General features: G+C 48.0%; 1 protein-coding gene across 2 annotated transcripts in view; it reads right to left on the reverse strand.

Moving 5' to 3' along the window:
• The window catches only part of PGAP3 (post-GPI attachment to proteins 3), a 26090-nt gene that overhangs the window by 8512 nt on the left and 4807 nt on the right, over positions 1 to 12771 (reverse strand). Inside the window, exons 3-4 of one of the 2 annotated variants that reach the window (XM_015416331.1) lie at positions 10990 to 11142; positions 4123 to 4185 (exon numbers count right to left, since the gene is read on the reverse strand). In XM_015416331.1, the coding sequence (XP_015271817.1) occupies positions 4123 to 4185; positions 10990 to 11142 (216 nt within the window). The remainder of the gene's footprint in view (positions 1 to 4122; positions 4186 to 10989; positions 11143 to 12771) is intronic. The other variant, XM_015416330.1, reaches the window with a different exon arrangement.

Below are 12771 nucleotides of genomic sequence, written 5' to 3' on the forward strand. Positions count from 1 at the left end.
TGTCCTGGCCCCACTGCTGGACCTCCTGATGGCCCCTGGTATTTTTGGCCACTGTGTGACAGAGTGTTGGACTGGTTGGGCCACTGGCCTGATCCGACATTGGCTTCTCTTAGGTTCTTATGCAGATTTGCTTTTTATTAACGTGAACATTAAAGAAGACTGTCGGAAATAAAAACAAAAGGGGTAAAAACAGATCTTGGTAATGATATTTAAAGAGACAAATGCTTTTTCCAAGCAAGTGGGGGGGGGGGCTTGGAGAACGCATTTAAAGTTAAAACTGCTTTCTTTCTCTGCTCCCCCCACCCCCAGCCTACCCAGGGAGGGGAACACTGGCTAGGGAAGGGAAGACCGGTTGGGGAGGCACACCTCCCCTTCACTTCCCCAGCCGCCCTGCTGGGAGCCGCACAATAGGCGTGGTAGAGTTGCACTTGGCTCCTGAGACGCAGTCTAGCCACCCCTGGAAGCCGAAATCCGGCGTGAGTGTAAATCGTGTAAATCGTGGCACGTGCGCTTGAGAGGAGCTGCCACTTCCATGTATGTAAAGCCCTGTGTCGGACTGGCTGCCGGATCTGACAGTCTGTCCACAGGTTGCCGGCTCTGGCTTGCAAAATTCCTGGAGATTTTGGGGGTGGAGGCCGGGGAGGGCAGGGTTTGGGATAGGGAGGGACTTCACTATCTCTCCCTTATATATAATTGAGTAAGACGCAGCGTCACGCAGCGGAGAGAAAATGCGCACCAACAGTGTTTGGAGGCTTGAACTATCCGTCAGAAGCTTCCCCAGCTTCCATTGGCCGTGTCGCCTAAGTCCCACCTCAGAACACAAAGGCTGTAGCCCTGCCTCTGCACCGGGTCCCCTCAGACGTCAGACTACTGCTGACAACCCCCTGGTGGGTGAGTGGAACCGGGGAGCACTTGAAGAGCAGCGGCATCGATAAGCCACTAGCCAAAAACTTCCTTCCTTCGTTCCTTCCTTCCTTCCTTCCTCCCTCCCTCCCTCCAACCCCCTCTATCTATCTATCCATCTACCTAGCTATCTACCACCCACCCACCCTACCTTTCTAGGGCCCATTGTATTCGTCCACAATGGGCTTTGCTCCCTAGTAGTGCCATAATTACGGTCCACACGGGACCATATCCAGCCTGTGCTGAGGATGCTGCACTGGCTGCCTATAGCGTACCAGGTTCGGTTCAAGGTGTGGGTTCTAACCTTTAAAGCCCTATATCAGTAATGGCAAACCTTTTAGAGACCGAGTGCCCAAACTGCGACCCAAAACCCACTTATTTATCGCAAAGTGCCAACACGGCAATTTAACCTGAATACTGAGGTTTTACTTTAGAAAAAAACAACTCATACATTAACCTAATATGATCCAAACAAAGTAAGGAAAGCAATCCCAAAGGCTTTCATTGACTTAAAATTATTTGGCAGAGAATTCGACACTTTAATGATGGTCTGGGCCTGGCTGGGGCGATGGCACACGTGCCCACAGAGAGGGCTCTGAGTGCCACCTCTGGCACCCGTGCCATAGGTTCGCCACCACTGCCCTATATGGTCAGGGGCCTGCCTATTTGAGGGACCGCCTTTCCCCATATGTCTCCCAGAGTGCACTGAGGTCAGGGTCACAACATCGCCTCTCTCTGGTTCGAACGAAGCCCGGCTGACTACTACCAGAGCCAGGGCCTTCTCAGTGGCGGCTCCGCAATGGTGGAATGAGCTCCCGGAGGACATCAGGGCCTTGCTCCTGCAGGGCCTGCAAGACGGAGCTCTTCCACCAGGCTTTCGATTAGGAGCCGCCACTGATGAATGTGCCCTGGAACATCTTCTGGCCTGGGACCCGGTTGGATGCTATTTCTACCATTGGGCTGATTTGGAATACCACCATCTATTCGCTTGTCTTTTTTAATCTGTAAATTGATGTTGTCTAATTTTGTACTGTATTTTTAACTCTTTTAACTCTGTATTGTTCTATGATATTTTAATCCTGTTAGCTGCCTTGAGCCAGAGTGTCCAGCAAGGCGGGATACAAATAGAAACAATAAATAAATAAATAAATAAACACCTTTCCAAAGCAGCCATTTTCTGATCTCTAACCTGGAGACCGGCTGTGATTCCGGGGCTATTTTTGGGCAGGAACACACAGGAACGGAGTTCCGGCTGGCTCCCAAGTCAGCCACGCCCAGCAGGAACTCATTAGCATAATAGACCACACCCAACAGCAGGAACTCATTAGGATTGGCTACATTAGGGGTGTGTGGCCTAACATGCAAAGGAGTCCCTGCTACAAAAAAAGGCCCTGGGTTTTGACAACAAACAAGGTAAACAGAATAACAAGCAAAAGGTGGGTGTGGCTATGGTAACCTAGGAATGCGGCTTAATATGCTAATGAGCTGTGATATCAGGGATGTGGCCTAATATGCTAATAGGTTTCTGCTGCTGGGTGTGGCCTATTATGCTAATGAGTTCCTGCTGGACTTTTTCTACAAAAAAAGCCCTGTGTGATTCTATGTACTAATTCTCATGGTCAAAAGCGCCTTCCCCTCTAGGAAGTGTGAACGGAGGTTCAGAATTGGACTATTGGTCTATTTAGAAAATTCACATGTTGCCTCTCTACAGAACCTGCTCAAGGTGCCTGAACCAAAGAAAACACAATGAAATCTGGAAACAGGATGAAAGTCACTAAAAATTAACAATCGAGAAACCATCCAGATGCTCTGCCCTCTTAAAATTTTTTCATAAAACAGTTTTCAGGCTAGAAATGGGCTGTAATCCCCCCCCCCAAGATCTGCCCCTTCATTAAAGCCTAGGGAAAGAAAAATGTTTTTGGCCTGGCACCTAGAAGAGAGCAGCAGAGGCGCGAGGTGAGCCTCCAGCAGGGAGGGCATGCCAAAGATGCGGTGCCACCACTGGAAAAGCCCTGTCTCTGGTCACCATCCACCACACCTCTGCAAGTGTGTGTGTGTGCGTGGCGGGGGAGGCACAGAGAACAGGGCTTCTGGAGAGGATCTTCACTTCTCAGCAGTATCCCTCCCGGAACACCCAGGAGGTACCATCTCTCTCTCTCCCTGCAAACTGTTCCTAAAAGCCCACCTGTTCAATGCAGCCTCTGGCGCATCATCCTCACTCCTCTCATCCGGCTGAAAATAAACCTAAATATCCATAACTGAACGAAGCGCACATCCTTCCCCTTTTACCCGAGCTCCTTTCTAACCCCCCCCCCATGTCAAATGGGAGCTCTCAGGGGCAGTGGCCGCTCTTACTCGATAAAGTGGCACGCACTCAGATAACTTGTTACGAAACCAGCTGTTGAGCTTGAAGGGCTGTTGGCCAGATGCCCGCTTCTTTGGAAGCAACTCTCATTGCCTTTCTCATTTTCTTCCTAAAGTACTGGGGGGTGGGGGGAGAGGGATTCGTTTTTTATCAACGGAACTGGGGAGTGGTTTTCACTATACCTTTAAAAAAAAACCCCAAACTAAGAACATAACGTAAGAACAGCCCTGCTGGGTCAGACCAGAGGTCTATCTAGTCCAGCGTCCTCACACAGTGGCCAACCAGTTCCTCTGGAGGGCCAACAACAGGGCAGAGAGGCCAAGGCCTTCCCCTGATAATAACACCAGAAGAGCCCTGCTGGGTCAGACCACTGAGGGTCCATCTAGTCCAGCCTCCTGTCTCACACAGTGGCCAACCAGTTCCTCTGGAGGGCCAACAACAGGGCAGAGAGGCCAAGGCCTTCCCCTGATAATAACACCAGAAGAGCCCTGCTGGGTCAGACCAGAGGTCCATTTAGTCCAGCGTCCTGTCTCACAAAGGGGCCAGCCAGTTTCTCTGAAGGTCCAACAATGGGCATCAAGGCCAAACCCTTGGTGTTTCCTCCTGGCACTGGGGCTCAGAGGTTTAGTCCCTCTGAATGTGGAGGTTCCTTTTAGTCACTATGGCTAGTAACCACTGATATCTTCCATGAATCTGTCTAATCCCCTTTAAAAGCTGTCTATGCCTGTGGTCCTCACCCCGTCCTCTGGAAGTGAATTCCACATTTTCATCACTCGCTGTGTAAAGAAGCATTCCCCAAACCTTCCAGTGCTTCTTAGGTTATGCAGAGGTTTTCATGATACGATGCCACTCACCTCGGTTAGGTTTGTGTCTCGAGTGTGAAACACTGTAGACCAGAACCAGGCATTCAAAGAAACCTGTAGACAGAAGGAGGGACAAAAAAAGATATCCTGAACTCACAGGCTGACTCGTATTCGCAGCCTGAGACCAGAAGGCTGAAGCTGGGCTCTGACATACGAATGCTACAAAAGTGTATGAAAACAAGCTGCTCAGCCAGGTGCCCGCCGGTCATATGAACGCTTGGAACCACAAGCTTAACGGGGTTCTCGATCCAGAATCAAAGGGCTGCAGAGATCGTCAGAAAAGGAGAAGTGTTTCCAGGAACCTTCGGCCGAATCTGCATTTTCATTTTTAAAGCAGTCTTGATGCCGTCTTTCTTTATACTGGTGTGATGCTTTTTTCAAAGTGGTACGAAAAAAATCTGCTATTTTTTTCTACTGGCCGGCCGGGAATGTTGTTGTTTTCCCTCTTCCCGGCATCCATTAGCTTTACACAAGGCAATAAATTACTTAAGGCAACAAGCCAACGAGCTATAAACTTCTCTTTACGTTCAAAGAGAAGGATTTTCTCAGCTTTCAGTTTTGCCCAGCTTTTGGTTTAAACAAGAAAGCAAAAATAGCCAAAATAGCCAAAAAAACCTGTAAAGACTGGGTGTTTAGTTTGCAGTATGTAGAAGGGATCTTTCGCTAACTTTTCAGGCAATATAAACATCACAAAACAAGATAAAATCATTCACTCTTAGCTTGCCAAGCAAGGGAAAAGTTTCTTACATTCCTCTATGTGCCGTCAGAAGGTAAACAGAGCAGATAAGCCTCCGATTAGCACTTGGGGGGGGGGGTTTAGAGTGCTTTTAAGCACATCCATTTGAGCCACAGGGAAGCCACAATCATGACGGTTCCTCTTCTTTTGCACGCACCTGGGTTGGAAGCAGAGGTCCCCAACCTTTCCGAGCCTGCGGGCACCTTTAGAATCCTGACATGGAGGAGTGGGCATGGCCACCAAATGGCGGCCACAAAATGATTGCTGCAGGAGGTGGAGCTGGCCACAAAGTGGCTACCATAGCTGACCTACAGTCACACAGGGAAGATCCTCATGCTGTGGCCGCAGCTGCTGCCAAAGAGACGTTTTCAAAAAATTTCCACGGCCAATCAGATCTCCAGCTGTCAGTCGGAAGCCTTGATGGGCCAAGGCCCTACCTGGCCCCGCCCACTTCCTGAATGTTTTTATGTAAATGCATCAGGAGGTATTGCCACTCATTTAAAGGAACTCAAAGACGCAGCAAATGCATTCCATAATGTAGCTTTAGATAGGCCATTTGACTTATGGGAGATGGTTGCCTGAGGTATCTTGATGGATCCAATCACTTCTCAAGGGTTTCGTTATTGTAGGATTGGGTCAGACTCCCTGTGCATTTTGCATTTTACAGCTCGCCTGTCATTGGGAGAGGAGGTTCCTCTATCGCTCTCTTTGATGTGCCCGGGAGCTTGTCACCCTAGTGATGCCGAATGTTCTGGCTTCTCAAATGTCTGTGATCCTGGTTTCCTTACTAGGGGTGCGTTCAGACAATGTCTGTGATCCTGTTTTCCTTACTAGGGGTGCGTTCAGACGCTCTTTAGATCCGCGAGAGGCATGGGTGCCTCATGGATTTAAATGTAATGTCTAGACATCAACATCTGGGAAACTTCCGTGAGCATCTCGTTTTGCCACGCTGATGGGAAACGTCCATCTTTCGTGAGCATCCCGTTTTGCCGTGCTGAGGAGCCGTACTAAAAAGATACTACTTTAGATTTAGATTTAAATCTAGAGTTTTTGGTTCCGACGGGCCACTCACGGACTTTCCCGTCTGATTGTTCCAGTGCGCAATAAAAAATGGTGCCCGTTCGGGATGGTCTGACCATCCTGAACGGGCGCCATTTTTAAAAAATCTTGATTCTGTGCATGCGCGAATAACCAAGGATGCAATATCATGCCTATGCACATGTGCAAACTTTTGTTTTTTAAAAAAAGCCATCGTGTGCGCGCCTCATTCAGTGGACGCCATCTAGATAATCCACAGCGGAAGCATCCACAGCGGAAGCAGCACACGGTAAGGCGCTTCCCCCGGGGGATGTCTGGTCGTGCGAGGATGGATTTAAAAGATCGGGATCAAATTTGAGCCGGCATAATGGTGGGATTAGCTTTCTGTCTGGACGCACCCTAGGTAAAGGCTACGTGCCTACGAGGGAAGGGGGGGGAGCTGACGGTTCTAGTGGGCAAATACCGTGGGGTGATCTTTAGTGCCTTTACTTGAACCCACTATATCTACAACCTTCATGCGTTTAACTTCAGTCCTAACAATAGATGTGTCTAGGATGATATCTATCAACTATCTCAATAAAGTTAGCTTTCTACAGACTGGCTGGTGTTGAGAACTGATTTAACCAGGAACCTGACAGATTGATTATTTTAATAGTTGGAATGTGTTTCAGTTGTATTATGAATTGTTTGCCTTTATGTTCTACTTGCATACTTGCAACGGAGCCACCCATCTCCAGCCCTTTCTTTGCACCAGATGCAATGAGACAGATGGACACAATTTTAGTGGAGACATAAATGTTCACAGTCTCGGGGGGAAGGGGGGAATGTGGCAGGAATTGTCCAACGTGGGAGACTAGGAACACTTAGGTATATGTTAAAAACCTTGCTCGAAAGCCAGTCGAATCCGACTCTAGGGTTGCGGTGCTCATCTCTGTTTTAAAGCCGAAGAGCCAGCGCTGCCCGAAGACGTTTCCGTGGTCATGTGGCCGGCATGACTAGACACCAAGGCGCACGGAACGCTGTTACCTTCCCACCAAAGTGGTACCTATTTATCTACTTGCAATTTCTTGCTTTCGAACTGCTAGGTTGGCAGGAGCTGGAACTAGAGACGGGAGCTCACTCCGTCATGCGGCAACCCGGGTCTCGAACTGCTGAACTACCGGTACTTCCACAGCCTGCAGTTCAGCATCTTAACCACTTGAGCCACCGCAGCTCCTAGGTATATGTTACCTCCATAGTAATACTTTGAACAGTAGCTTGTTCTTTGGTTCAGTCCCATAAAGCCTCGCAATATAGTTAACTGGTTTCTGTCTAGAGCGAATTGATCTCTGCATAGAAAATATGCAATGCCTTGAGGTTCAACTCTGACCTACACAGTTTATGTTCCTTGAACCAATTGTATCAGCCTCACAGTTGAATATCTAGAGATCACTGTGCTTATATCTCTCCTGCTCTGGCCAGAGCTTCCACCTGACCGATAACCCCATTGGTGGGCAAAGTTTATGGCACCATTAAAGGTGTCAGCAGGTGCCAACGTGCCCATAGGCGCCACAGTCATAGAATCACAGAATGTTAGAGTTGGAAAGGACCTTGCAGGTCATCTAGTCCAACCTCCTGCACTCTGCAGGAGCATAGCCGAAAGATAGCCCTACAACATGCCCGAAAGATGGTCGTCTAGCCTCTGCTTGAAAACGTCCAGCAAAGGAGCATCCACCACCCCCGGCTCAGAGAACTGGGGGGACTTCAAGCTTCTTCTCAGCCCCCTTCTTTTATTCTTACTGATCCGAAAAATGTTACCCCACCATCAGGCCGCTCAGAGTGGCGTACGAAACAAATTGCAACTGCCGAACACGAGCAACGAGAACAAAAGCAACCGCGGAGACCATTCTAAACTGTGAACCTAAAAACCAGCACTTAAAATAAGATTGGCTCTCACTGGTCATTTGATTCCCCTTTTCCCAGAACGAATTCTTCTTAATCTGTGGGGAAACGGCAAAATCTCCAAAGCAAAACAAGACCTAAGTATGCTAATGTTAATCGTGGCTAAATGTCTTATTGCATCTCACTGGAAGGCTGCATCGATTCCATCGCTGCAAGAATGGCACTTGAAGTTTTCTTCATCCTGGATAAAATGACGTACAACCTGGATAAATTTAGAGATACCTCAGGCCAATCTAGTCTCCTAGAGAAACGGCAACCTCTAAGGCTCAAACGTTGGTCTCAGGGGCGGAGGAAGGCTCACTGGTGCCCGAAGCACTGACCCATCTCGGTGCCCCCCTCCTTCCCACACTGACCCAGTCCATTTTAGTGGTTGACCTGTCTGACCAGATAGACAATGCAGGTTGCAGCCATACAAAAATTTATTCATAGGATAACACAATATACTGTACAAACTAAGCTTTTCACCCTTTTCCCAACTTTGTGGTGCCCCCTTTGGCCCTGGTGCCCTAAGCACTGCTTAGTCTGCTTAATGGTTAATCTGCCCCTGGTTGGTCTGATCTCTGAAATGATTGCTATGTTTTGGTTAAGATACTGAACTGCAGGTTGTGAAAGGTCAGTAGTTCAGCAGTTCGAGACCCGGGTGCCGAATGACGGAGTGAGCTCCCGTGTCTAGTTCCAGCTCCTTGCCAACCTAGCAGTTCGAAAGCAAGAAATTGCAAGTAGATAAATAGGGACCACTTCAGTGGGAAGGTAACAGCGTTCCGTGCGCCATGGTGTTTAGTCATGCCGGCCACATGACCATGGAAACGTCTTCGGACAGCGCTGGCTCTTCGGCTTGGAAACGGAGATGAACACCGCAACCCTAGAGTCGGATTCGACTGGCTTTTGAGCAAGGGAACCTTTACCTTTACCTTTACCAACTCTCTCTTCTTGGCCCTCACTGAGCAGACTGTATCTGTTCCTTAGTCTCGCACACTGTTCCACTGCTGGTGTAAATCTGTGTTGTTCCAACAAACGTCTCAGCCTAGTTTACTGGGTTTAGCTGTTCACGCTCAATTTTACTGATGGTTTGTAACCTTATTATACCGTTCAGTAGTTCAATTCTGTATACATTAATGGTTTTACTCTGTTCTGTTGAAAGACTGTAACGTTATACGATTAAATAAAATATTTAAATTTTAAAAAATCAGTTCAGCACACAAAAAAAACACAGTTGCTCACTCAGGAATCTGAGGGATGCCAACTAACTGCCAACTCCCTGAGTTTCTTGAAACAGCACAGTCTGGGGCAGGTTTAGTCTGAACTGAGCAGATGAAAGCTGCGTCTGGGCTTTGGCGCTTGAGTCTGAGGCAGACAGATCATAGGATCATAGAGTTGGAAGGGACCTCCAGGGTCATCTAGTCCAACCCGCTTGATGCAGGAAATTCACAAATACCTCCCCCCCATATCCCCCAGTGACCCTTGCTCCATGTCCAGAAGATGACAAAAAAACCTCCAGGATCCACAGTCAAACTTTTTGTTGTTGTTCAGTCGCACAATCGAGTCCAACTCTTCGCAACCCCATGGACCAGATCACACCAGGCCTTCCAGTCTTCCGCCATCCTCTGAAGTTGGCTCAACTTCATGTCCGTTGCATCTATGACACTGTCTAAGCATCTCATCCTTTGCCGTCCCCGTCTTCTTTGACCTTCAATCTTTCCCAGCATCAGGGTCTTCTCCAGTGAGTGCTCCCTTCTCATTTGGTGGCCAAAGTATTTGAGCTTCAGTTTCATTATCTGGCCTTCCAGGGAACAGTCAGGGTTGATTTCTTTGAGGATTGACTGATTTGTTCTTCTTGCAGTCCAAGGGACTCTCAAGAGTCTCCTCCAGCACCATAGTTCAAAAGAATCTATTCTTCGGCGCTCGGCCTTCCTTATAGTCCAACTCTCACAGCCATACATGACTACTGGGAATACCATTGCTTTGACCATGCGGACTTTTGTTGGCAGGGTGATGTCTCTACTTTTTATCATGCTGTTTAGGTTCGCCATCACTTTCCTCCCAAGGAAATCTTTTAATTTCATGGCTGCTGTCACAGTCTGCGGTGATCTGGGATCCCAGGAACGTGAAGTCTGTCACTACTTCCACGACTTCCCCTTCTATTTGCCAAGGAGTGATGGGGCCGGATGCCATGATCTTAGTTTTTTTGATGTTGAGCTTCAAGCCCACTTTTGCGCTCTCCTCTTTTACCCTGAGCAAGAGGCTCTTTAGGTCCTCTTCACTTTCTGCCATTAGAGTGGTATCGTCTGCATATCTGAGGTTGTTGATCTTTTCCCCAGCAATCTTAATTCCCGCTTGTGATTCATCCAGGCCAGCATTTCGCATGATGTACTCTGCATATATTCATTGTTAATTACATGTACATGAATATGTATTTTATGTAGTTTTAAATTTTTATGGCTATGCCGACTAGGTACATTGTACCGCTTCTGTTAGCCGCCCTAAACCTGTTCGCAGGATGGCGGGGTATAAATATAATAAATAAATAAATAAATGTATTTCCATGGAAAATAACTTCCCCACGTGTGGAAAACTGGATATCAATGGAAAGAACTGTACCATAGCTCAGTGCTTGAAAGGCTACATTTCTTCAGGGAGACACTAGAACTGATACAATCAAGAAGAGGAGATTGGATTCATACCCTTCCCTTCACTACCTGAATGAATCTCAGAGCGGCTTACAATCTCCTTTCCCTTCCCCTCCCCTCCCCACAACAGACACCCTGGGAGGTAGGTGGTGCTTGTGAACTGCCCTTGAGAGAACAGCTCCAAGAGAAATTGTAACTGTCCCAAGGTCACACCAGCAGCTGCATGTGGAGGAGTGGGGAATCAAACCCGGTTCTTCCAGATTAGAGTCCGTGCTCTTAATCACTACACCCTGCTGAGATTCTCCTTCCCTCCCAGCAAGCCCATGCGTAGCAGAGATCCCACCTCATCTTTACACGTTCCACTTCTCCACCTTCCTGAAGTGAATCAAAGACATTATGTCTTGGAAGCCAACCTCACTAAAATGCATTTGATGGATTTTCAAGGAGCCACGCTCAGGATCGTGCAGCTAAGCTGAAACGCGCAAGGGACAAAAGTGAGCTTTAAAAACCACCTACCCAAGCAAAGGCGATGCAGGTATGGTACATGGGAGAAGAAGGCGGGACGGCAGCTTTGTATCTGTTCAGCATGACTAAATTGGCAAGTCCGTTAAGGAACGAAGCAAAGGCAGAGGCGGGCTCCTGAAAGAACAGGAAACGAGAGAAGGGCCACTAAGGGAGGAAAAACAGAACAAGAAGGGGGGGGAAAATCATCAACCACAAATGCAAAGAGACGTACATTTTTTCCAGAATGATTTCAGGGACTAAAGCTAGGATACCCTAAGGCAGGGGTGTCAAATTTATTTGTTATGAGAGCCGGATCTGACATAAATGAGACCTTGTTGGGACGGGCCATGTGTGTCATAAAATGTAATGCCGGGTAGCGGAGATATAAACACAAACACAAACGGTTTTTTTAACTTAAAATAAAACATGCTTAAAACATCAACACTCTTGCAATATTCCGTTTATAGTGTCTGATAAGTGACACCTCTTGCTCTGAATTATCGCATCAAAATGTCTGAGCTGCTGCAATCTTGAGTCTGCTGTTCAGGTGTGTATCTGTAAACTGCAAACCTACAATAACACAGCGGCAGCGGAGCTGGAAGAAGCAGCAGAAGACAGCCAGTTCCACTGTGGGCCTGATAGAAGCCCTCTGGGGGCCTAATCCGGCCCCCGAGCCGCATGTTTGGCACCCCTGCCCTAAGGGGTATGCACCGCCGTACAGCAAGGTCCCTAATGCGGAGGGTGACAAGGAAGACTGGTTGGCTAGCCTTCTGAGTGAAGCACGTGGCAAAGAATGGTAGCACTGTACTTCCTTGTTTAGAAAAGCTGCTGGTCCTCGTGGTTGTGGTGGAGGCCGCTTTAATTAATTAATTAATTAATTTGTTTATTAATCGGATTTCTACCCCGCCCTCCCGCTGAGGCGGCTAAAAAAACCCTCCCGCCGAAGCGGCTCAGGGCGGCTTACAAGCAATTTAAAACCAACATACAATTTAAAACCAGCAAATACAAGATTTAAAATACAATTCCATACAATTCCAATAAATACAATAAAACTAAATAAATAAATACAGCGGCATCCTGTAATAAAGTGCTAGTGTGACCCAACCGGTGCAGTCAGTTCTTATTGGAACGCTTGATGAAACAGCTCAGTTTTCATGGCTCTACAGAACTGCTGGAGGTACCGTAGAGATCGGTGGGGACCTCATTCCACAGCATTGGCGCCACCTAGTTACCACCAACCTGGCGTCCCTAGGCCCAGGGGGGGGCAGGCAGTGTTGTGTTCCAGACCGCAGTGCTCTTGGGGGAATGTACAGGGAAAGGCGGTCCCTCAGGAGGACCAGGGGTTCTGATGCTTAGAACGGGTGCGGGGGGAAAGGTCCGACTTCAGTAGAAACGACTGCAAGATACGACTCCTGAACAACCAGCTTTCCTCTCTAGTACAGACGCTGTTATCGTTGTGAGAGCCCCTGAGCCACTGTGGCAGAGGCTTTAAACTGAGGGACTGAGAGGGCAAGCGAGGAATCCTGCAGCAGAACCACCTGGAGAAGTGAACTCGGTGTGCCGGGAAGGGCCAAATCTTGATTCGGGCCAGGGGTGGGCAGGGAGATTTGCTAAGCTGCTGGCTGAAAAACAGAGTGATTAAAATGTACAATTCGCTGTCAAAGCGATGTGGCAATGGCCACAAGAATAAAAAAGCTTTAAAAGGGGATTAGATAGATTAATGGAGGTGAAGTCTATCAATGGCTTCTAGCCGTGGTCGCTAAGGTGAACCTCCACAATCAGAGGCACTAAGCC

This window comes from Gekko japonicus, unplaced genomic scaffold, assembly GCF_001447785.1.
Source record: "Gekko japonicus isolate JY-2015 unplaced genomic scaffold, Gekko_japonicus_V1.1 scaffold875, whole genome shotgun sequence".
Classification (NCBI taxonomy): Eukaryota; Metazoa; Chordata; class Lepidosauria; order Squamata; family Gekkonidae; genus Gekko; species Gekko japonicus.